Source organism: Euleptes europaea, chromosome 9 (assembly GCF_029931775.1).
Source record: "Euleptes europaea isolate rEulEur1 chromosome 9, rEulEur1.hap1, whole genome shotgun sequence".
In the NCBI taxonomy this organism is placed as follows: Eukaryota; Metazoa; Chordata; class Lepidosauria; order Squamata; family Sphaerodactylidae; genus Euleptes; species Euleptes europaea.
In genome coordinates this window covers 72,142,641-72,169,023 of record NC_079320.1, presented here as the reverse complement: position 1 = coordinate 72,169,023, position 26,383 = coordinate 72,142,641, and the positions used below count along the sequence as shown (strand labels likewise).

At 41.9% G+C, this 26,383-nt stretch overlaps 1 protein-coding gene across 2 annotated transcripts in view; it reads left to right on the top strand.

The window, feature by feature from the left end:
• Window positions 1–20,423, top strand: part of KLHL5 (kelch like family member 5) — a 39,334-nt gene extending 18,911 nt beyond the window's left edge. For both annotated transcript variants that reach the window (XM_056855941.1, XM_056855940.1), the window contains exons 4-11: window positions 616–812; window positions 6,712–6,924; window positions 10,926–11,112; window positions 12,172–12,396; window positions 14,218–14,380; window positions 17,095–17,304; window positions 18,220–18,391; window positions 20,233–20,423. In XM_056855941.1, the coding sequence (XP_056711919.1) occupies window positions 616–812; window positions 6,712–6,924; window positions 10,926–11,112; window positions 12,172–12,396; window positions 14,218–14,380; window positions 17,095–17,304; window positions 18,220–18,391; window positions 20,233–20,289 (1,424 nt within the window). In that variant the 3' untranslated portion in view covers window positions 20,290–20,423. The remainder of the gene's footprint in view (window positions 1–615; window positions 813–6,711; window positions 6,925–10,925; window positions 11,113–12,171; window positions 12,397–14,217; window positions 14,381–17,094; window positions 17,305–18,219; window positions 18,392–20,232) is intronic.
• The last annotated feature ends 5,960 nt before the right edge of the window (window positions 20,424–26,383 follow it).

Sequence of the window (26,383 nt, the reverse complement as noted above, 5' to 3'; positions counted from 1 at the left end):
TTGATTTATGAAAAAAATCAAGGATAATGAAAACTGTTGACATGCTCACAGTTCAGTACTATGAAGAATTACTCCAACTGAAACCCACTTGAAATCAGTTTAGCAACCCAAAGAGCTGTGCTTAATGCACCATGGATGTGATTGTCCACTCATCTATTTCAATAAAAGTTAACTCATTTCCATGGAGGTCACTGGGGCACCTCAATTTTCACTGTCTCTTTCTGTAGTATTGCTTGCATTTCTTGTCCCGTATCAAATTGGGCATTACACTGTCCCCTCCATCATGTGAGATTGACTCTCCCCCCCCCCGCTTTCCATATGCTTACAGATTTAGAAAGGAATGAGTTACACTAGGTAACCTTTATCTGTTCATCATGATAACTAATGGAACTCCCAGAGTTAAAGGCAGCGTATCTCAGTATCAGTTGCTGGGGGGACAAAAAATAGGGGAGGGCTTGTTGTCTTCCTGCCCTACTTATGGACTTCCCAAAAGAATCTGGTTATCCCCTGCTGTCCAGAATCCTGTTTCCAAGATACCTTGGTCTGATTTTTCTAGTGCTGCCCTTGTGTTCGTATTCTTTCCTAAATAATGAATACTTTTTCTAATTACTTTAGGTCGCCTTGAACTAAAAGAAGACAATATTGAGTGCCTGTTATCTACAGCTTGTATTCTCCAGCTCTCTCAGGTCGTAGAAGCTTGCTGTAAATTCTTAATGAAACAGCTTCATCCGTCCAATTGCCTTGGAATCCGCTCCTTTGCTGATGCACAGGGTTGCACAGATTTGCACAAAGTGGCTCACAATTACACCATGGTATGTGGTTTGCATGTTCATCTGTAATCTGATTATTGATTGGGGGGGTTGTTTCAAGGAATACAGCAGAGAAACAAGAGAAAAATACATCTCTTTTGTGTACCTCAGAATATGTTTCTGGCATAGTCTATGAACTGGTGTACTTAAACCCTCTGGCTCAAATCTCGGCTCTGTTGTGAGCTAATTAGACTTGGACAACCTGCTGTTTCTTAAGTCTGACTTCCTTCTCCCTCATCTTTAACTTAGGGAACAATTACCAGCCTACCTTGCAGGGCTAAAATGACTATATATGAAATGCTTTGAGTACTTAGAAGAGTAGGTGTGTGGTATACACCACAAAAAAAAGGTAAAGGTCCCCTGTGCAAGCACCGGGTCATTCCTGACCCATGGGGAGACGTCACATCCCGACGTTTTCTAGGCAGACTTTGTTTGCGGGGTGGTTTGCCAGTGCCTTCCCCAGTCATCTTCCCTTTACCCCCAGCAAGGTGGGTACTCATTTGACCGACCTCGGAAGGATGGAAGGCTGAGTCAACCTTGAGCCGGCTACCTGAAACCGACTTCCGTCGGGATCGAACTCAGGTCGTGAGCAGAGCTTTTGACTGCAGTACTGCAGCTTAACACTCTGCGCCACGGGGCTCCATACACCACATGACACATATTATTCAGTAGTCAATTAAGTGATGTGTAAAATCGGTAAATACAGGGTAAGAGGAACAATCAGAGAATTCTTAGTTTATTGCTGATTTTTGCCCACTGAATGTATCCACGTTTCTACCACTTTTATGTGTCCTTGTTCTGATGCCTAAGTTAACTCTCACATATGAAACTGGTCCTGTGAAGATCCTGGGATTGACAGATATGCTATGAAGTTTTGGTAATGCATGATAAAGGGTTTTAAGCATATACTGAAAGTAGGAATGCATTGGTCCTGACCAGTGTTAAGGCTTGTTCACATACCATAATTTGGCATATATGAGCCAAGCGATATTGTGAACTTCAAGCTACTGTTCTGAAAGTACAGTGGCATAAACAGGTTTACGGACATTCCTTGATAGTCTCTATTTAACCCTGTTGAAATTAACAGGCTGAAATGTGTAACTGCTTGTGTGTTTGTGAAGAATACAATGTGTGTTTGTGAAGAGCCAGCGTGGTGTAGTGGGTAAGAGCGGTGGTTTGAAGCGGTGGACTTTAATCTGGAGAACCGGGTTTTATTTCCCACTCTTCCACATAAAGCCAGCTGGGTGACCTTGGGCTAGTCACAGCTCTCTCAGCCTCACCTACCTCACAGGGTGTCTGTTGTGGGGAGGGGAAGGAAAGGTGATTTGTAAGCTGGTTTGATTCTTCCTTAAGTGGTAGAGAAAGTCAGCATATAAAAACCAACTCTTCTTCTTCGTCGTAGTCTTCTAAAATCTTTTATATGGGGCTTGTTATGATAAGCAATAATCAACTCTTATTTATTGTGGTTAATGACAACAGACAAGTCAAGACTTGAGCTTCCATGGCAGCATGGGGATTCAAACTTGGGTTTCTCAGACCCTCGTCTGACATTTTAACCACTGCAACACACTGGCTTTGGGGTACTATAGGAAGCTACCTAGAACTCCTAGGCCCTCTAGTGGCTTAGCATTCTGCTCCCATTGTCAGAGGAGGGGGCAAATGTCTCTGTGAGAATCCTCTGTATGCTGGTGCAGTAACTGTGGTAGACTGGTTCATTCCCTTTCTGTTTCCTTATTTGTCTAGAATATTAGAAAAAGCCTTGGCTAAAAGTTTCACTTCCAAGAATTTGAATTGCAACTAGGGTGTTTGCAGGACTGCCTAGTCCCGTATGAATTTGTCCTTCAGCCACGGTTGGTTTCTGAGACCCTGCTCTGTGCCTTCATTGGCGGATGGGTGAGAGACCAAAGCCAGGCCCTTCTTGGTTATCTTACCTTAATTGTGGAATTCCCTCCCCACAGAAGTCTGCCACGTACCAACCTTGTTTGAAATTTAAATGCTAGTCAAAAACATATTTTTATTTTCCCAGGGTTTGCGTTGTCCCTCCCTCCCAAGAACTTTTTATGTTTGGGATACTTTAGCCTGTAGATTAGCCTAAAGCTGCTGTTTTTTAATCAAATGGTAATTATGTTCCTTTATAGTCATGTAAGTGCTTGTATATTTAATAGTGGTGTGGATACTTTTAACTATTTTTATTGTTGTAAGCTGCTTTGATGCTGTAAGTCTAGGGGTATGGGATATACATGATTTAAATAAATCATAGAATCATAGAGTTGGAATGGGCCAGACAGGCCATCTAGTCCAACCCCCTGCTTAATGCATGATCAGCCTAGAGCATCCCTGACAAGTGCTTGTCCAGCCTCTGCTTAAAGACTGCCAGAAGAATAAGAATGTTTAACATAGAGAAGTGTCCAAGTGAACTCAAATACACACTTAGGGTAACCTAAGCATAATAGAGAGGACTTTCCTTCTATTGCCTCTCACTCCTAGGGGCTGCTGGCTTAGATTTTATACCTGGTTATGTGCCCAGTCTGGGCAGTGATCAACACAAGTGGCATCCAAGGGTTCATGACAAAGTAACAAAGCTCCTAGCACAAGTTTAGGAGAAGTAGAGACCTAGAATTTTGGCGACACCTGAGTTTACTGCACTAGTGCCGCAACAATAATACCAAGCATAAATAAACATGAACAACTTTGTGTCCATGTTAATATACAAATATTCCAAACGTTTGTACACATTCCCATACACACTATGCAGTGTGTTTCACTAAAGGAGGGGGGAGCAAGGCCAAAGAGGAAGGGGGTAAGACCGAGATCTACAGCTGCCTCTCCATGCAGATTCCAGGCATCAGTCCGAGTCCTGGGCAATGATCTCAAGCATCATGGCAGCCAATAATATGAAAAGTACTCAAGAAGCAAGAGGTAAAATCCACATAACATTGCAGCGGATGGAAGATTAGGCTACACAGCCGGGGTGATCAGAAATACAGTTTGAGCACAGATTCTGGCTTCATTTATAGAGCTAGAAGCTTGAATGGAAATAAAAGTTTTCTTTTCCAGGCTGGGAGAAAAAGGAAGAGGGATCCAGGAGAGCTATGCTTCCTGATTGACTGATGGGCAGAAGGAGGGAGCTTCTAGGTCTGGGATATATGCCCAAATACAGAAAAAAGGGAAATTCTCTGGGTAGAGAAGAGGTATGTTAGAGCACAGTTACCTCACTGTACTGGGTTTTTTGGCAGGAAATTCCGTAGCCCCAATTAAACAACTCTGGACTAGGAACCTTTTAGTGGAGAAAACCTACTGTGGGCTTTGTAGTGCTAAGGGGGCTAGAGTTGTTGTACTGAAGTAGTCTTGAGTAATTACTGAGAGGTCCTCATTAGTGGTCTGAGAATTTGATCAAATATCTTGTTTCTCTCCAAGGTGCTGATGTTTTCTAGAGAGCATGCTGAGATTGCATGGGTTTATTCCCATCTTGCCCCTTCTCTGCTGGCTTTCATTCTTTGTCCTGCCTTGTAGATGGTCCAAACCTTCTGCTTCTCATGTAACTGCCAGTGAAGAGCTGGTTGCCATGATGGGAGAGAGAAGCCAACAACTCGGAGGCTTTCCTTATTGCTTTGCTGTTTTTAGTCTGTTACTGATGTACAATTTCCCCATCTGTTATGAAATAGTTGAGACGCAGCATAACAGTTATCTTTAAATTGTGGCCATAGAAATACCTACCTTGAAGCTATTGACACTGATAAACAGTGGCACAATTACAGCTGTGAATACTTAGACATGGATGAAATTCAAATTAGGGGGATTTTAAAAAGCTATTTTCCAGACTAATTAGTTGTGCTAAATGAATTCTTCTCATGGCCCCTTTTTAATGTTGTTTAGTTCCAACAGAGACATAAAATTGAAGTTTAGCAATAATGAGTGATACAGAAGGAGCTACTTTGGCTTGAAATTAATGTTGCCATGGAAACAGAATAGAAACATGAATCATCAATTAGAAGAAATCCCCATGTAATTTCATTTGCTTAAAGGCTGCTTAAAAGCAGGGAAACGTTAACTCTGAAACTTGGTGTTCTTTCTTGGAAAGCACAGTAGTAGGAGTTCAGTGTGCCTATGCAATCTCAAAGCAGTGCTCCTTATTTAAAAAACAATCAATTATGTATGTGCTTCAAACGGTAGTTAAGTTCTGGCAAAGGCGTGGCCATGAAGCAGTCATGTTGTGAGTTAGATCTTCAACACAGTTGTGCTTCTGCTGAAGGCTTTTAAAATTGGAAAGGAATTAGTGTAAAATATTTATATTTCAATTTGAACACTTTTTTGTAGTCTTGTTGCCTCTGGCTCCACATCTGACTGGCTGTTTGCTATGTGGGGCCCAGTTGAAGCATCTGATCACTTAAAGCATCTGTTGTTCTATGAAACTGCAAGTGGGTTTGTATCTTATTTTAAATCAGCTGCATTTGGGACTGACTACCAGCGGTTCAGTTGAAGTGGGTATTTCTTGGTTTAAAGGATATGTTGAGTGAACATTCTCCTAGGACTCACTTCAACTAATAGGCTTTTCAATAGCTAAACAATGCTGTTACTGTCTCTTGGAAGTGTTGGCATGGTTTCATTTGGCGTATTAAGACTTGAAGTGTGAATGTAAGTAACATAGATTCTAGTACTCTTGACACTTCAGTTTACAAGTGTGTGGCTGCTATTGTGTTAAAAGAAGAAGACATTCTGTTTTTAAAGTGATTATGCTGATGACTGGCAATGAATTGATCATGATCAAGCTATTTGCTTTAGAATAGAATCATAGAATCATAGAGTTGGAAGGGGCCATACAGGCAATCTAGGCCAACCCCCTGCTTAGTGCAGGATCAGCCTAGAGCATCCCTGACAATTGTTTGTCCGGGCTCTGCTTAAAGACTGCCAGTGAGGGGAGCTCATCACATCCCTAGGTAGCTGATTCCAGTGTCGAACAACTCTTACTGTAAATAAAGAAGTGAAGTGAAGTTCACAGCAAAGAAATTGAAAAGCACCTCCTTGTATTCCACTCATACATACTCATATGCAGGCTCGCCTCCATACATACCTAGGCTGGCTGTAGATGAAACTGACACAATCTGATTTGGAGATTCCCAACAGGTGGCGAAGAAGATTCTAACCCCCCCCCCCATCTTTTCATGGTTTTATACCCATTTCTGTCTTAGGTCCTTCATGAATTACCACCTTCCTCCTTTCTAGGAACAGGGTGGGAATCAGCCAGATGCAGGTGGGTGGTGCCACAGCTTTCTTGGAGAATTGGCCTTCTGTTTGGGACAGCCTGGGGAAAACTTCTCCTTTCCCTCTTTTCAGAAGGGTGAAGTGGGCTGATTCTGAAGACATGGTGAGCCCAGATCCAGGGCGTCTTCAGCACTTTGGTCAGAGGTTCCCAACACGATAACCAAGATAGAAGGCCCGAGGTGGGGAAGGCAGTCATGCACACAGTGTCCCTTTGAGTTCCCTGCAAACTGGGAAAAGTATCTCCTGCTTTTGTGACTAGCTTGTGTTCACTGCAAATAATGGAACCAGCTTGTTTTTGTGCGGTTGTCAAGTAGACACAATCACTCCCAGACACACTGACCCACACGTTTATGCCTTCAGCCTGGCATTCCATAAAACGAACCTGGGGGTAGTGGTGTTGTGTTTGAATTTTGTACACCAAATCAATTTTATCCTTCAATTCATATTTCAGTAGTGATGTCGCACGAGTGGGGGCCGCCCCAGCAAGGATAGATCTGGATTGAGTCTGCCCACCCTCTCCCCCTGCGCGCTCGGCTTGCCCTCTCTCTCAGGCCAGAATCCGTCCTCCACTCCAGTGAACTTTCAACATGTTGATTATTTGTTGTCTGTTAATTTTAAGATTTTTTTTTTTAATTTCTAGGAACATTTCATGGAGGTAATTAGAAATCAAGAATTTTTGTTGTTGCCTGCCACTGAAATTGCAAAGCTTTTGGCAAGTGACGACATGAATATTCCAAATGAAGAGACCATTCTGAATGCATTGCTTACGTGGGTGCGACATGATTTGGAACAGAGGAAGAAGGATCTCAGTAAACTCTTGGCCTACATCCGGCTGCCGCTGCTTGCACCACAGGTACATTGTTGCAATCTATTCAGCCATTTATGATCTGAAAATGAACAAGTTAGGGTGATACTCTTTAGTTGTGTCTCATCTAGTGGACTTGCTCTTTGTATCCATCTGTGTCTGTGCAGCAGTGGTGGTTAATACAGTGCTACCAGTATGCACAACACTCTTTTTATAAGCCAAACAACAAGTCCTTGTCCCAACGATCCATAACCATGCATAGCAGTGGTTGCATTTGTTCTCTTGTAAATGTGCATCCGTCCTTATATTAAGAAGAAGAATTGTTTTTTATATACCGACTTTCTCTTTTAAGGAGAATCAAACCTGCTTACAATCACCTTCCCTTCCTCGCCTCACAACAGCCACCTTGTGAGATAGGTGGGGATGAGAGAGTTTGGAGACAGCTGTGACTAGCCCAAGGTCACCCAGCAGACTGCACATGTAGGAGTGGGGAAACCAACCCATTTCGCCAGATTAGAGACCACCGCTCATGTGGAGGAGCAGGGAATCAAACCCACTTCTCCAGATTAGAATCCACCGCTCTTAACCACTACACCATGTTGTCGAGAAACAATGTGACTTATGTCCTTTAGACCAATTTGTTTTTTCTCTGCTTTATTTTGCATATGGTTCATGTGCAAGAAAAGGAGATTAATTACATTTGTAGTTGCTCTTGCCTGCACAACTCACCAAGCCAAAGAGAGCTCTGCAGCTATGGATGCTGGCCCTGCCAGAGCTTAATAAGCCTGTTTTTGACTCTTGCTGAGCTGTTGTCAAACACTTTGCCATCCACAGTACATGGTGAATGGGTTTCATTTGGCTTGGAAAGTCGCAAGTTGGATAGGCATGCTGCAGGGTCAGGTCTGAGGCCCCATTTCTGGTTACAAATGGAAACTTTTTCCCCTGTAAGGGCACAACTTTGTGGTTCTGTGCTTGAGAAATGTGTTGACATTTAGCCCACTTCCTTATGTATTCGCTCTGTCTGCAGCAAAGCCATTAATCTATATTGTGAAATCCAAAGCTCCAGCTGATAATGCAGAATGTTTGGAATTGCAGAATTTGCACTTGGTATTTTTGAGTCCTCTAAGCTATTATCTGGGGGTCAACAGAAAATGGTTTTGGGTTTTAAGCATGAGGTTATGTGGACTGGGAACCTGAGTATTCAAGGCTTTGGTTAGTAGGTGCCCAGTACTCTCATCTTAACGCTGCCAGCAGGCTGCTGCAGGTACTTTTCCAATATTTCCTCTCAGTCAGTATTAAGTTCATAGATCATAATAACAATGGATTTATCATTATTGCACACACAAAAGGGCACAAGAGGTTGTGATAGTCATATACTCACATAGTTTTCCGGGTTTTTTTTCTCCTGTGGGAAACATAACCATTGCATTACATTATAAATTACAAATATTATTTTGTACAGAGTGTTAAAAATGTACTTTTTTGAAGATTAGCTTAGGATGGGATCCAAAGAGCAAACTTGGACGTACTCAGTGAAGTGTCTGACTTCTTTCTTTTGAACAATAGACCACCTTACATACTGCTAATTACTTCTGAAACTCTCTTCAATTTCAGAAGTTTACCAGGTGGCATGGACAGGTGCTGTTAGAGAGGAATATACCCAGAACTCCCCATGGCATGTAGAAATAGTTGTGCGGTTCTTTGGGTCAAAGCCATAGACTTCAGTTAAGCTTCTGTAAGGCAAATGGTGACTTGTGTGTGTCAGGATGCATGCAAATTTACATACAAACTGGGACTCACCATGGTCTTCCCTTCCTTGGACTGAGCCTGGCCTGGCCCCACCCCCACTCAGTGCATGCGACAGACATCCTGGCCAGCGACTTGAATGCTGACTTAGTATTCTTTCTTGCACTTCCTCCCATGCTTCTTTAGGTGAGCTACCTACAACTTGGTCTTTCTAACTGACCTATTCATTGGTTTCCATATCTCAATTTTTTTTAATAAAAAGGGGATGGATGGAACAAATTTTGGCTGGGGTTGGGGCAAGGAAATCTGGACTGGTGATCTCACCACTTTCAGCCTGCGGCACAGCGCATTGCCACCTTCCGCTGCTGACACACAGAACAGATTTCCCCGAGTTAGACCTGTTAGAGGAGATTGACTATTTGGACACGACGGAGTGAGTGCACTTCCACAGCGCCTACTCAAATTTTATATATTAACATGTTTCCGAAATGTTAATTTGACTGATCATTGACTTGGTTCTTCCTTTGGATGGGCTAGTTTACATACAAGTAAATTCCTCTGTGGAGCTGCCACTTGGACAAAGGAGAAGCTAAGAGCTAAACTAGATGTGACAGTGTCCTCGTGTCTGGCACGGGGACAGTGCTGCCACTTTAAAGCCTAAAATGGGTGATGTTGCGAGGGCCTGATGTTGCGAGGGCCTGATTCTAATTGCGCTCACAGCACAGTGGGAGGAAGATTTCTCCCCCCCCCCCATGTCTATTCAAGTGCCAAAACAGCAATGGGAGGCATTTGGCACTTGAAAAGGTGTGGGGGGAGGGAGAACAAGCAGGAGCGCCTTTAGGCTTTAAAACGGTGGCAGTGCTCCATGTCTTGCATGAGGATGCCGTCATGTCTAGTTTGTCCCTAAGTTCCCCCCAATAAAGTGAGTCCCATGAGCATTCTGGCAGCAGGTTGTTTGGGGTTTTTTTCCCCTTCCCAGCAATTCAAGTAGTAGAACAAGGAAATTTTTCTGGAGAACTTCCAGAAAATTTTCCAGTGTCCAAATACAGCACAATCTGATTTGGCATTTTTCTCCTGACCAGCCTCTGATATCAGAAGTTGGGTGAACTGAGAAGTAAATGCTAAAGTATGGGTTAGGAAGGGGAGGATGTAGTTACCCTGACCCAAATACTCGTTTTTTTGTTTAAAACTGGTGTCTTCCTAACTCCTAGTTGAGGATTTCAGGAAAAGGTTTCCTTGAGCCTGCCATACAAGTGAGAATTCTAATTACTGTCAAAACTGGACTGTCCTGTCTGTCTGAATATTGGAATCCCATGGGTACGGGGGTACAACTATCTATAATGTTAGCTTTGATAGTATTAAAATGTTCAATATATTTTAATCATTATCCAGCAGTAGTTCCTTGCTTCTCTAATATTTTGTTTAAACTTATTTGGCTACAACTATCATAGTTACCCACAAACACACAAGAACACTTGCAGCACCCAGAATAGTTATCATAGATCTTTTCAATCTAGCTGGAGTTAAAGTCTTCCATACAGAGTTTTATATTTTTGTCAGTATAAAATACTATTTGTTTCTATCACAACAGCATCACAGTATCTCTCATGGAAGTCATGACACATTAGACATGCAGAGATATTTCTCACAGTACTGTTATTTTTGCTTTGTGACCAACCATTATCCTCATCCATAGCATTACATGACACTATCTACCGTGGGGAACAGGTCAATCGACTGAGGATAATCAGTTGTGGGTCTGACATAATTATTCTTAACACATAAATACCCTATGTAATTGCCTGGTGAGCCCTGCTGTTATTGACATCATAATGAAAGGAATGTGAAATTTATTTCTAGGTTTTGCATTGACTGGCGATACTAAGTTGGTTTCTGCTGCAAAGTGCTAAACTGGTGTAATCCATAGCATTAGGCAGGCATATTTTGTGTGATTAGCTTTCTCTGGATGCTTTAGCTTTGCTACTTACATGCTTATTCTTTTGGATTGTTCCCTAGTTTGTATTTTTTTTATTTATAAATATTCTTCAGACAAAAATTTGCTCCCAAAGCAGCTCACAGCATATCTAATATAAGTTACAACTAAATTTCAATACAAAATGTTCCTTGGGGAGATGATTCCCGCTATATAAACGTGTAAATTCTGCATTGATTACAGGTTAATTAATATTGCACTGTTAACAGTATTCCCAACAGAGCCTTTGGCTTTTTATGAGTAGAATATTCTTGCTAATAAATTCTTGTTTGCCTATCAGTTCAATACATCTTATTCTTTTTTCTGCTAGTTTTTGGCAGATATGGAAAATAATACACTGTTTAGAGATGACATTGAATGTCAGAAACTCATTATGGAAGCAATGAAGTACCATTTGTTGCCAGAGAGACGACCCATGTTACAAAGCCCCCGTACAAAGCCTAGAAAGTCTACCGTTGGTGTGTTGTTTGCAGTTGGAGGAATGGATGCAACTAAAGGTATTTATTTTGTGTGGCAACATAAAGGCTGACAGTGGATGATGTAAACAAAGCAAAACAATAGGTGCACAAAGAACCTTCAAATATGTAAACAGTATTTATTTGATGATATGTAAACAATACTTATTCAGTGATTTACATATTTGAAGATTCTTTGTGTACCTTTTGTTTCACTTTTTTATACTTTTGCCAGTGCAGCCCATCTGTGCAATTTGACAATGGATGAAACGTTTTTAGAGAAACGGGACTGGTTTAGAAGTGGTTTCATGACTGAAAAGCCAGCAGTTGGCAAGTATTTATCTCCCTGCAATCCCTAAAGGTAAAGGTAGTCCCCTGTGCAAGCACCAGGTAATTACTGACCCATGGGATGACATCACATTACAACATTTCCTAGGCAGACTATGTTTATGGGGTGGTTTGCCATTTCCTTCCTCAGTTATCTACACTTTACCCCTAGCAAGCCGGGTACTCCTTTTCCTGACTCAGAGGGATGGATGGCTGAGTCATCCTGGAGGCGGCTATCTGAAACCAACGTCCGTCAGGATTGAACTCAGGTTGTGAGCAGAGCTTTTGACTGCAGTACTGCAGTTTACCATTCTGCGCCACAGGGCTCCATACCACAATCCCTAGAGCAATAAAATGTTTATTGGCTTGTACTAATGTGTATTGCTTAAAAAAATAAGAAAAAACTACTTTTAGCATGGGGCAAGAATGAGGTTTTCTGTTATATATCTCTGTCATATCTACAAATAAGTTGATTGTTCCTAAATCATACCATACATTTTGTACACGTTTGCTCAGGTAAAATGTTTAGGAAATGCTTACTTGAAACTTGATTGTTTAATTTATTGCTATTTAAGTAGATCCTGACAAATTTCAAGAATGTGTTTTGAAAGAACATATTCCTAGTAATACTCCTGTGCATGTTAGTGAATATAAAATAACGATATGGTTGGATTGCTCATCACCTTACAGTACAGAGCTCAGGTCATTTTTTTACAATGAACAGTGATAACAAAGGTGACTTTTCTATTAACATGATTTTATATTACTGCTAAGGAGCAACAAGCATTGAAAAATATGATCTCCGTACCAATATGTGGACTCCTGTAGCAAATATGAATGGGAGAAGATTACAGTTTGGAGTAGCAGTATTGGATGATAAACTGTATGTTGTCGGTGGTAGAGATGGACTGAAAACATTGAATACTGTGGAGTGTTACAACCCCAAAACAAAAACTTGGAGTGTAATGCCACCTATGTCTACTCACCGGCATGGACTTGGTATGTACTCTGGTTCTTTGTAGCTTGCTTTTTTAAAGTGAGAGCTGTGGTATGATCCGTCAAGCAAATCCCTTCTTTATAAAAGACCATTTGTATTGTTTTGCCATAAGAATGCAATTGGTATGGATACTAGAAATTTGTACCAGATAAAAGAAACCTGTAATTATCATTAGATCTAATTCTGACCCAGTCGATAGAGAGCGAATAAAAAACCCACACAGTGGGACCATGGAGTATTGTTTTACAAGCCTGGCAGGAGCCCTAGAATTACAAAAAAGGGGGGGGTAGGAAAACCCCAAAATCATAAAAGCAATGTTTGATTCAATAAGAAAAGTGTGCCACTGAGATCTCATGAGACTACACTGTGAGATCTTGGTGGCCATTTTGGGGGTTGCTAGGCAACCTGTATCCAACATTGCTGAAGATACCAAGCCACAGTTAGTGTCAGTGTGAAGGATGGGAGAAAGAGACAGACTAACAAAGGCAGAAGATAAGAGGGAGGGGCATTAAAGCTGGAGGGAGGAGGAAAAAAATGTAAAAAGATAAAACTGAAAATGGTATAGGGGAACAGAAATGTGGGGGGAGAGATAGGGCCAGAAGCTGCCAGGGGGAGAAACAGTAAAGGAAGTGGGTAGGAGGAAGAAAAAGAAAGGGAACAGCTGCATGCACTACCAGAAGAAGTTAAAGAGAAAAGGCAAGAGGGAGAAAGTTAATAGGGAAATGAGACCCCACCCCATGTTCTCACAGGTCCCCCATTTATTATATCTAATTTAGAACTGGGCCCACAGTACAGTACAGAAAATCCATGCGCTGCAGGCAAATATGGACTGGGAGAATGTATTGATATAGTATAAGCTGGTGAGGGGTTGTTGTGTCAAAAAGCAAGATACAGTAAAAAATAAATAAGCAACACATGTCTGTTTTGCCGTATTTTCTTAAAGTTTCTTCCATGTAGGAAATTATATTTAATGATGTAATGCTGAGGAGGTTTTAGTATACATTTTGATAGGTATACCAATTTTTCTGTTGGTTATGACAAAGGATTTGACCTCTTTCCTGCTTGTAATATTCTAGGGTTGCAGACATTGTGGTGATCTCTCTGCTAGGAAGTAGTTGAGATATCAGGCTTTCATTTCATCTTGTAGGAGGGATATGACTTGGTGGTAGAGCATCCATTTGCACACAGTAGATCTCAGGTTCAGTCCTTGGCATCTCCACTTAAAAGGATCAGGAAGTAGATGATGCTAAAGACCTTGAATTAAGATCCTGAAGAACCACTGCCAGTCTTGAGTAGACAGTATTGACCTTGATAGACGGATGGTCTGATTCAGTACAACAGCTTCACGTATACTCATTTGAAGACAGAAAAGCTTCTGACCTTTCTGGTGACAAAAGTAGACTGAAGCAGTTGTACCTCCTCACTGAGAAACCAAGAAGGCAGGCTGTGTTTTCCAGACTCTTTCCCCATGAACTTAAAAGTTCCTTGAAAGATTATCAGGGGTTCCCCAGTGAAAAGATCAATAAGTGGTGGACAAGCAGCCATGAAAGTCAGTCCACCCTCATCAAGTCATTTTCACTTAATGCAGAGCTTCAGGGGGACATTGGGATTTCTAAAATACAGTATGCTTCACGCAGAGTGAAGATGTCAACCGGTAGTTAATGCCAGTGCTCCATGCGAGGTGGTTGTGTAGAGCATGGTCACAGCCCTGTGCAACATTAAAGGGTTTCTTCTTCAATGTAAAGATTTTGAAGGCCATTGCCATCTATGATGATGAATTATCAGCTTCGTCTTCAGAAACCATCTGCTTGTTCTGCTTTAAGGGGTTGCTGTGTTGGAAGGTCCTGTGTATGCCGTAGGAGGACATGACGGCTGGAGCTACCTGAATACAGTGGAAAGATGGGATCCACAGGCACGCCAGTGGAACTTTGTGGCTAGTATGTCAACTCCAAGGAGTACAGTAGGTGTGGCAGTACTAAGTGGAAAGTAAGTAGCACTTATTTGAGAAATAATTAAAAGATTTTCTTGTAATTTTTTACACAGAATCTAGTAACATATTTGTTGCTATCAATCTTTATTAAAAACAGTCATAGACCAGTACAACTCTTCACAATTTACCATTAAAACCCTTAGTGTTACGCTCTACCCACAGGTTAATACAAATAGTAAAAAAGTTGTTTGGACTCTTTGCAAACTATATAAACTTTATAAACTACCCATTAAAATTATTGACACACCGGTGTTTTCAACAGCGTCTGATGGATTCTACAGGCTGCTGCACAAAATTTAGCCGTTCCTATATAACCTGTAGATTTTCATCTATAAGCAACATTTTAGTATGCTCCTGACCTGAATGGCTGGAATGCCGACTAAGCCAGGGGGAGATAAACTTAGAACAAACTTCTTGATATAATGGACAGCATAGTAGAACGTGCTCTGTTTCAATTTCCTTTAAAGCACAGGGACATACCCTATCCTCCAGGGCAGTGGTTCCCAACCTTTTTTTGACCAGGGACCACTAGGACTTTTTTGTTCGGTGCAGGGACCCCAAGGTTCAAAATAAAAATTCCGAGAATTTGAAAATAAACTTTAATCATAACTGTTAGTTAAACATTAAGCTTAGAATAATATTTGAATATATATTTTTCTAATAGAGAACTTTTAATTGAAACTATTAATTTATTATGGGTTTATAACTTTATTTCGCGGACCTTAATTTAGTTCTCGCGGACCCCTGGGGGTCCACGGACCCCTGGTTGGGAACCAGTGCTCCAGGGGAACCTTTCTGTATCTCCCATCCACAACCACCGAGGGAAGAGCTTGGCATCTGGCAAGGGTGAATGCTTTCTATATCTAAAGAACTCTAATGGGGAAAGGTAGGCGGCAGGAGAGGCTACATATCTGGACTGTTACATATTTGTTGCTAAAAAAATCTGCAACAGTGGAAGAACATTTCAACCTTCCAGGACATTCTGTTGCAGATTTAAGAGTAGCAGTTCTCTTACAAAGGAATTTCAAAGGGAGATTGGAAAGAAAAACTGCTGAATTACAGTTGATATTCAAACTAAAGACAATGCATTTACCTGGGCTGAATAAAGACCTTGCATACATGGCTAATTACCAATGCTGATTTCTCCACACCCATCTCTCCCCTGGACATCACAGACTCTTCTGCATACCACACCTAATCCCATCACGCCTGCTATTCACATTTACATACTGTTAACATTTACATACTAATGCTTGTCTGAATTCACTCTCCTCTACTTAAAGACAGATGGATTCACATTCTAGCTGTATCTGAAGAAGTGAGCTGTGGCTCACGAAAGCTCATACCCTGCCAGAAAATATTTTTGTTAAGTCTTTAAGGTGCTACTGGACTCTTGCTCTTTTCTACTAATTTGTAAATAGTTCTTCCAAAACATTTATCCATCCATAAATGCTGCTAGCCTCAAATTAATGCAGCAGAAAAGGTCAAACTGCTGTACCTAATGAGTGGGAACAGTGGTTGACATTGGTTCTTGTAGGTTATCTGGGCTGTGTGACCGTGGTCTTGGTATTTTCTTTCCTGACGTTTCGCCAGCAGCTGTGGCAGGCATCTTCAGAGGAGTAACGCTGAAGGACAGTGTCTCTCAGTGTCAAGTGTGTAGGAAGAGTAATATATAGTCAGAAAGGGGTTGGGTTTGAGCTGAATCATTGTCCTGCAAAAAGTATCAAAGGTAATGTGCTAATCATTGTCCTGTAAGTATCAAGATAATGTGGTAATGTTAAAATGGTATGTTAAAATGGAACCATTGTATCCTGAAGTGATCTGTTAATGTGTGAAATCCAAAGTTAATCCGCATGGCTATTGTGGACTGTAGTCTTTGTTAGTCTGGAAGTTTTCAGGACGGGAAGCCAAGCCTTATTCATTCTTAAACTCTCCTCTTTTCTGTTAAAGTTGTGCTGATGTTTATGAATTTCAATGGCTTCTCTGTGCAATCTGACAAAGTAGTTGGTAGAATTGTCCAGTCTTTCAGTGTCTTGGAATAAGACCCTGTGTCCTGTTTGTGTCAGTCCATGTTCAGCCACTGCTAATTTCTCAGGTTGGCCAAGTCTGCAGTATCTTTCATGTTCTTTTATCCTTGTTTGTATGCTGCGTTTTGTGGTCCCGATGTAAACTTGTCCACAGCTGCAAGGTATACGATATACTCCTGCAGAGGTGAAGGGGTGTCTTTTGTCTTTTGCTGATCGTAGCATCTGTTGTATTTTCTTGGTGGGTTTAAACACTGTTTTTAGGTTATGTTTTTTCAAAAGTTTCTCCATCCTATCAGTGACTCCTTTAATAAATGGCAAGCATACCTTTCCTGTGGGAGACTGTTTTTCCTGAGTTTTCTGATTTTTGTTTGGAATAAAGGTAGTGGTTGACATTGTTTTCAAGAAATTATATGTAACGTCTAACACCAGCAACATCAGACAGTGAACAAGACTAGAGAAAGATCCTTTCAGAGAGAGCATCCCGAGAGAGTTTCCTTTGAAGAAAAAAGACCATCAGACTCTCTTGCCCTAGAGGAAACTTTCAGTGCGTTAGGCTTCTCGACATTTTTACTCTACAAGAACGACCCATCTAATTCTGTATCAGCACGAGTCTCTCCTTTCTTTGTATGTCTGTATGTGGTTAAAACTTACTGTTTCATTAAATTCCTAATATCTGTTCACAGATTATATGCAGTTGGTGGTCGAGATGGCAGCTCTTGTCTTAAATCAGTGGAATGCTTTGATCCTCATACTAACAAGTGGATGCTTTGTGCTCATATGTCAAAACGAAGAGGGGGTGTTGGCGTAACCACCTGGAATGGGTTCCTCTATGCTATTGGAGGCCATGATGCACCAGCTTCCCTGACCTCCCGACTGTCTGACTGTGTGGAAAGGTAACAATTCAATAAAACACTAAGATGCTGGCTGGTTGTCCCAAGCAAGAACGTACAGTACAACACTTTTCCTTTTAGGACTAAAATTAGAAATATTTGCATTAGAGGAAGGGCAACTTTCCCATCCACTTCAGCCTCCTGTGCCCCCTCCCCAGTTGTGTCCTCTTGTGTCACTAGACAACCAGGAACAAAGGTAGAGGCAAAGTGAGAGGGAGGAATTGACCAAGGTTATTCTCCCTCCTTAGTTAACAGAAGTGATACATCATGTCAGTAGAGCAGTACCTTAGGATCTAACTCGCACTTTAGTAGAAGTCATTTATATTTTTAAATAGTGATCTTTGTTAGAGACTGCTCTTCCCACTGCTGCAAGAGATGCAGCAGTTGGAAGAGCAGTCCTGCAGTCTCTGTTCAACTGAGAGCTCACACTCACCTTCCTAAGATTGGTAAGTCCGCTCGCTACTTCCCCATGTGGGACTGCACGGGTACCATGACGATGAAAACTGGGTTGCACTTACTTGTAACTGTTGTTCATCAAATAGTCACCTGTGCAGTCACTCATCTCTCTCTTCTGCCCTGCTGTGAACTCTTAACTAAGTCTGAGAACTATACCTCACTTCAGTGGGGGCAGAGAAAAACTGAGGGAAGGGTACTCTACCCTGTCCTTATCACACTGGAAAAGGTGGGAAATAGCATGGGAAAAGGGGACAGAGCACCCTCAAGCTTTTTTGAGATTCAGTAACCTTTCCATGGTAGGCCTGCATGTTCACAGTACCCATGAGGGTACAGGTGACCACTTTATGAACAACAGTTATAGGTAACTGCAATCCTGTTTAACAAATGAAGGCTGGAGTAGCATGTATGATATTTTCTTGTCAGATCTTGGGGTGATTCAGTTTGACTTAATTTTCCCCCCAGATATGACCCCAAAACAGATATGTGGACTGCTGTGGCTTCCATGAGCATTAGCAGAGATGCTGTGGGAGTCTGTCTTCTTGGTGACAAATTATACGCAGTTGGAGGATATGATGGGCAAACATACCTTAACACAGTGGAATCCTATGACCCGCAGACAAATGAGTGGACACAGGTATTAAGATCTGTTTTTCGGGGGGGTGTTTTTTTAAGATACATAACTCAACGATGGAGCATATACTTTGCATGCAAAAGACTCAGTCCTGGCAACTTCAGATAAAAGGATCTGAGACAGGAGGATTGGCAGAGATCTTTATCTGAAAACTTGGATGTTCACTGTTGATCAGGGTAGATAAACTAGGTTTGATGGACCAACAGGATAGCATCATACATTCAAACGCTTGTCCCATAGAAGTCACATCAGCCTTTATTGAAAGTCAGGGCATATACTATAATACATTCTTCTCAGCTGCCTTTAACTGGGGTTGCCCATGCCATGTGTGAAGAAGGTCAGGAAGCAGGTTTCCCTAGTGTTGTTCGGTCTGAGGTGGGGTCCCTGCCCTGCCCTGCCCCCATTTATAGATGGATTAGGCAGTCTCTCATATTTCTGTTCCTCTTGGTGCAAGCATCTGTATCTTTTCATTTAGGATTTCCTGGAAGAAATAGAAAAACAAGAACCTGTATTTAATTCATTTAATGAAAAGTGCTAGGACTAGTGCCTTCCTAGAAGCCATATCATCCCTTCTTTGGTTGGTGGGGAGGGAGAGAACTTGTAAAGAGTCTTTCTTTGTTCCTTGTCCTGGAAGGAAGGTGGGCTCCTTCTTTGTAAGGTTGTTGCAGTGCAACCTGCGAAGCTGGCTTCCTCTAGTGAGGCAGGAGGAAAATGAGGTGGAGGGCGATTCTGGCCAGGAAACAGGAAGTGGGCAATCAATTACTTCCTGCCTACCCTAGCACTGGAAAGAGGAATTACCCGTCTGTCTCCAAGATGCCCTCTGCCAGAAGCCACATTTTGTAACCTGGAAACGCTGGGTTGGATCCTATGTAACAGTCACAGAAGGAAGCCCGCAGAGCGGGAATTCACCACATTGCAGCCCACAGACCTCCCTGTTCTGTTCCTTGGGAGTGAAGGGACCTTCAGAGTGGTGTGGAGGCAAAGTGGGGACCTGTATTTGGAGGAGGAAGTCAGTGGAAATTGCCACCCCCCTTTCTCTTCCAACAGAAGTGGCAGCCCACCAGGATAACAGCCATGATGCTGGCAGAATGGCAACCTGGGATGATGCAGCCCATCCTTGCCACTTACACTGCATTCCTAAGGAAAGTTACTCCAGTCTAAGCCCATTGAAATGAAGTAACTATCCTTAGGAATGAAGTAACTGTCCTTAGGAATGCACTGTTAGTCTGTTTTGTGAAGGCTGGCTGTGGCTACGTAGTTACGACACAAATACACTCTTGGCAGTTCAGAATTGCTTTCCTTCTCATTTAGGTGAGGAGTACCAAGCAATATTTCCAGCTGTTACATGACATTGGAGACCAGATTTCCAAGACAGCTCTTAGAAGCGGTACTGACATTTAAACTTGGAAGCAGCTCCTTCTGTTCTAGCTGGCTAAGCTGCTGGCTCTCATCAATCTAGCTGAAGCATATTTTTTGCTCTCTTGACTAGAGACCATCTGGTAGAACAGGTACCATCTATCAGTATTCCCATACGTTCCATCAGAATAGGCCTACCTAATGCAAAAGGTGCCAGCAGGTGTTGGAATCTTGCTCCTTAGAAGCAGGTGACATTTAAGACACATGCAGAATAGTTCACTTCATCATTTCTGGAACTGATCCCTGGCATTGTAAACAGGGTTCTCGGCCTGTGCCCAAGTTTAGCAGTATTTGAAGGGTTTTAGGGAGGGGACAAATTCTGAGTTTTGCAAAATACTTTTAAATCTGTAATTTGTAATATTATTGACTCATTAACCTGTGTAATAAATCTGCACTGTGACTGACCTGTTTTTGCTTTATCCATACAGGTTGCACCGTTGTGCCTAGGAAGAGCAGGGGCCTGTGTTGTGACTGTAAAACTCTAATTACCAAGATATCCTCTTCTGTAGACTTTCCGTGGGGTTTTGTCCCAAAGTATTAAATTATAATCCAATAAGGTACTGGGTATCTTCATAGGGCAAAGAGTTTGATCTTAATCTGTTAGCTAAAGCTTTTTTTAAAAAAATGGACCAACATTACGCACTTTAAAAAAACACAAGAATACTGCAATGTATGTACATTTACTTGTAACACAACATACTGCAGCCAGCTGGATTGCTGTAAAACATCTCCTATTTGAAACCCAGACTGAAAAAGTAAGCAGTCACTAGAACTGATGGCTCCTGGTTCTGGAGCCTCTGGAAGAAGGTTTTGCTTTTTTGTTTGAGACCTGGGGCACAGTCCCATTTATTTCATTCTTCCAAGGTGTAAGGTTTTGGTAGTTTCACGATGCGGGCGTTGACCTTCCTTTGTTGAAAATATTCTTGTTGCGACTTGTACAAAGAGAAGCGAATGCAGAAGAAGTCAAGGCAATTACTTGTATGTCTTTCCTGGGAAATCCTATACAGTGGATGCCTGTATTTAATTCTTCACACCATGGCCTTTTTTTGTTGTTGTTCAACCAAAGCCTTACTTGCATTATTGTCGTGGTATATTAAGGAAATCTTCTATGGGATACTTTTCCAAAAGCTTTGCAGCATCCAGTTCATTTGCTGGATTTTGTAATATTTTATGTAACTTACAGTACACTATGAATATTTATATATACTTTCATTTTTTTTCTGAACCTGATTCCATCTTAATTTTGTGGGTTTCCTCCTGAAAGCAGACTGAGGAAGAGAGGTAGGAGGAGATCCAAAATGTTATTAAAAGCGTTTTCCGTTGATGGTTTCTGGCACATTCCATTATCTTAAATTCCAAGTATCTAATTTTAATCGCATTTGGAAAGTTTGTGCAAATCTTTTTATAAAGTGAAAATTCCTTGTGGTATTTAAGTATTACTTTAGGGAGGGTGGGCATTATACTTCAAGTGGTACATCCTTTTTGGATGTTCTGCACTTTCCAAAAAACACTACCAGTATTTCCAAGGATCATGTTCATGTGATTAAATTATTTGCTAGTGTAATGGATTTTCTTTAGAATTTGCCTTATTGTGTTGACCTCTTACACTACTCAGAATGACTTGGGTTCAAGTGTTCTCTGAAACTTTTATATTTTTCTTTTGTGCCTTGTTTCTTATGTTTCCGAATATGTTGTGTAACACATTATTGTACTTTTATCTTGAAAAATCTGAAGCTGTAAACTCAAGGAGCAGTTTTTGAAAGTAAATGGAGCGTGTCTCATTCCGAAAGTCTTTGCACATTTGGAACTTTTAAAATGCAATTTTGAGGTTCACAATTATTTATTGGCTGAAAAGAAAAATAACTTCTTTCAACATACACGTCCTGCTTGTTTTCTTTTACACACAAGTTTATTCTACGAATCAAAAATACTGTAAATTCAAAGTTGTTTCTGGCCTTTTAAAAAGTAATAATTGTAGATATTGATCTGGATCCTGTGACAGAGTGGGGCACAAAATAGTTTTCCTTTCTTTCTCAGCTACCAGTAGGGATGTGCACCTGAAAAAATTTCAATATTTCTGGAAGGGCATAATTACTGTTATTTGAAGTTATTTGGGTCCCAAATACCAGTTCGGTATTCTGATTCGGTTTTTTTCCCCAGAGTTCTGAAATTATTTAGGTCCACTATTCCCTATGGAGAATCTTCCAGGGGCCTGGATTGGTTGTTTTTAAGCAATAACACCAAAATTGCAGCTGAGTTAGTGCTGCCTTTTCACTAAAGACTCCCCAAGTTTCAAGTAGATTGGACCAAGGTCCAATTCTATGGGTTCCTGAACAAGGTGCCCGTTTCCTATCCGGAAAAAAAATTTCCATGCTTTCTCCAGGGCAAAAAAGCCAAACACACAAGAGCAAGCAACCACTGGCAAAAAGCCTCCCAGTGCAAACCAAACCAAACCAAACCAACAAGACCAACAGAATCAGTATCAAACCACAGAAGCCAAGCAGAACCCACAGCCAATGTGGCAGACACAAGCCCAACACAGCCAATATCAAACCAGAGAATCTCAGTACCAAGGCAGCCATCCAGACCTGGCAATGGCAAAACCTGAACATTGACTTACCTGTGCACTTATCCCTGAACCATCTGTGCAGGCAGTGTTAAAAAGAACATGTTTACTAAGTGGAGTAACTGTGTTGGGAAGGAAAGGATGGAGTGTGGGGTAACTGAAGGAAACAAGTGAGTGAATAAAGGAAATAATCACAATTTCTCTACTTGATGACTGGCAGATGAACATGAACAGACTTACGGTTGGATCCCATGCAAAATCTCCTGATAGAGGGATGTCTGCCATTGGAGCAGGACTTCCCCCCCCCACACACACACACACACATACACACACTGCAACCAAAATGCCCACAAACGCTGATCCAGGAGGAAAGGGGAACCCCCAAGGAACAGCATGAGGTGGGAGTTGGAGATCAGCCACGGGAGGTGAGGAATCAATAAATATCACACTCCATTCTCTTGGTACAGAACCTTAGTAGTTGAGATCAGAGCTCATACCATTTATGCCCAGTGAATGACTCAGACTTGACAGGTCTGGCTCAAAGATTTAAGGTAGGACAAGGGCTACACTCTAGTTTTCCTGCAAGCACGAACACGACTGTTACATATTTCTAACCTTTCCTATGGTGAGATGCTCCAGGGCATCCAGGGCTTTCATGGTCTTGCTTCCTTTGGGATAAGTGGTAACTGAAGACCTGATACTTTTTATAATCCTTGTTCACAAAAATACAAACTGAATCAGTGGTACATAATGAGCACAAACATCAGTTTTCAACCAGTATGAGATTAACAATATACAATTTGCCCAGCTGTTTCTTTTTCTAGCATCTCGACCAAATTCACACATGCCTCTATGTTTTCTCCTACTTGTCGGTGTGTACGTGTGGGGAGAAAGGTATTTAAAATGCATGCATGGGGGAAAAGGCAGACTTCTAAATGGATCAATAGCTAGGCAGAATGGTGGATTTACATCATCATCAAGTCTTGCATTAGCAAAAAAAACGCATAGCAGTAATACAGAATAAGGTGGAAATTCCGCCAAAATAAAATCAATAACATTAAAAATAGTAACATAATTTAACATAAGTTAAAGAATTAAACATTTTCCATAAAATATTAAAATGCAAATACAAATTCATCATTAAAATATATATCTAATAATAGGAAGGAAAGATCATACAATCCAGAGACAAATAAAAGATGACAAGTGACCCAGAGTAGAGCAATTATGGGTCAGAGATACTATGGCCGGCATGCCCCATCATCTTTTTATGCTTTGTGATGCCGGCAGCAAATCTTGCCATTTGGAAAGTAGTGAATTTGTCTCTGTCTTTCAATAGTATGACTGATTTCTCCTGATCTGACCTTCCTGGGAAGCAGTGGATTTACATTCACATTTCAGCTTCCCTGAACTTTACAATGCATATGTTCATCTTCGTGGCTTCTGTGCAGTCCCGCATGGGGACTGCGCTTGCGCAGGCCAGCCGCGGAGAACTGACTAGAAAGCTTTTAGGAGCTTCAGAACGTCTGGAGCGCTCTCCCTCCCCTCCGTCCCAGGCCGAGAGCAAGCCGGCTTCCCGCCCAACGGTCATGTGACGGAGGGAGGAGGGGCGCTCCCCCCTCAGTTCTCTCTTCGCCGCCGTGGAGAGAGCACTAGCTTTGTTTCAGAGCGTCTTTTCTGTTACCTCAGAGAAAATTTCTCTTCAGGATTTTATTTCTTTTTTGCCAATATAATCTTATCTAACAACTGTGCCAAATGTAGAAATAGCATGGCACAAAATAATGACTGTTGTTACGTTTGAGAGATTTGTGCTTTTTCTTTTACTTCAGAAAAGTTTTTCTCTTCAGGATTTGATTTCCTTTTTGCCAATATGGTTTGATGTACCAAATGTGCCAAATATGAAAGGATTATAGCACAAAATAACGATGATTGTTCTGTTTAAGAGACTTATGTCTTTTCTTTCACTTAGAAAGGTCTTCTCTTCAGGATTTGATTTCTTTTCTTTTGTCAATGTGGCTTTATTTAACAAATTTGCCAAATGTACAATAGTATGGTACAAATTAATAATGCTTGTTCTATTTGAGAGACTTGTGTCTTTTCTTCTACCTCAGAAAAAATTTTCTTTCAGCATTTGATGTCTGTTTTGCCAATATCGCTTTCTTTGACAATTCTGCCAAATGCAGAATGAGTATGCCACAAATTAATGGTCGGTTTTGTTTCAGATACTTGTTTTAATCTTGTTTCTTTCTAATTTTTACAAGTCATTCTGGCTGTGTTGCTCCAGTTCGAATGTCTGTGAGAAAATCCGGCTTTACTAATGCACTAAGGGCTTAGGTTACCCCCACGACGTGTGTGGAAAGAGGTCTCAAACCCAAAGGCTGTGATAAGGACTGGATATGCTGCAGCACTAGGGGTTCTGTCCCCTATGACGTGCATGGATGAGACCTTGAAGTCGACAGGCTCTGAGAACAGCCATTGTACAGTTGCATTAGGGGCTCGGTGTTCCGTCCCCCATGACGTGCATGGATGAGACCTCGAAGTCGACAGGCTGCGTGGAAAGCCGTTTTACTGTGGTGCTAGGGGCTCTGGCCCCCATGACGTGCATGGATGATGTCTCGACATTGACAGGCTCCGTGGAAAGCCTGCTAGTCTACAGCACTAGGGGATCAGTCCCCCATGCATGCAGAGAGGAGGTCTCGAGGTCGAGCAATTCCAAGGAGGTGGGAACGCCTACTCCTCAGGGTGTAAAAGTCTCGACGTTGGCTCGCCTCGGACGCACCAACACAACAGCCACCTGGCTCTTGTTGACACCGATTCCTCCTCGGTGCTGAGATGAGCGGGTTTGAGTTTGCCTCCATGCCAACTGTCTGTTGCTGCCGAGGTGGTATCTGTTCAGAGAAGGGGAGGAGTCTCGGCGTTGCAGCCCCCCCCCCCGCTTCCCTCGACGTCAGGCATTGCCGTCGCTGGTGGGGTAAGCAAGCTTGTGCTGAAACATTGTCCAGCATGTGGGGAAGGCTTCTCAGCCATGTTCTGTTTCCCCCCCCCCCTTATGTTCCCTGAGCCTCTCCTTGGGATGCTCCTGCGGGAATGCATATATCCCCATGGGTGTATAGACACTCATCCCCTCTGTGACAAGTGTCTTCCCACCGACCTCAAAGTCAATTTACATGGTCACCTTGGCGTCAAGGAGGGAGGGCTCATGAGACGCTCCCTCTCATGTGTAACCCATCTGGGTTCCTGCCTGTCTCACCCATGGGGTCATTCAGCTCTATTTAGAATACTTAATCTGGATGGCATAGGCTTGGAAGATTTTATATTCTCCCTCAGATTCGAAGTCGGATCTGACAAGGAGTTGTGTTATGCGAAACCAATATGGTATACATTTGGCTTCTTTTTATAGCCAAGCTTTTCCCTAGAAGGTGGGAAATCTATACAAAGCTAAAAAGAGGATGCTGGATTCCTCTTACAGTATCCCTCACCTAGTTGCTGGTTGCTGGGACGCTTCTATCTTAATATGGGTCAGGTTCCCATTTTTTTTCCGGGGGTTGCTGGGACTGCCCACTTTGACTCTGGGCAGGAGCACTGAATCTCCCATTAAGAACACTTTTCAGTGTTAGGGCCGTAATTAGCCTAAGCAAATTATGTACACTGATAAGTCTTGTACATATTGCTTTCATCCAGCATCAGGGGAGACTTCCCCAACTCACAGGGTGTTTGACTTCCCAAGGACTTTTCATACAGGGACAAACAGGTGGCATGACTACAGGATAATAAATGCTAACTCCTGGGTAGATTTATGCTAAGTGCCGAATAGTGCTCTTAACCATCCAAGGCACTGGGTTCCCTCCATATAGAGTTAATTGCAGCTGAGATCTCTATATTGCAATGCAAATAAACCCCTTTATTTAGGAACACGCAAATTTTAATCTATGTATTTTTATCTTGGATAAAGGAAAATGCTGATAAGGGACCCCGACTGGACCTCAGACTCCTTAATATAGATCCACAGGTGC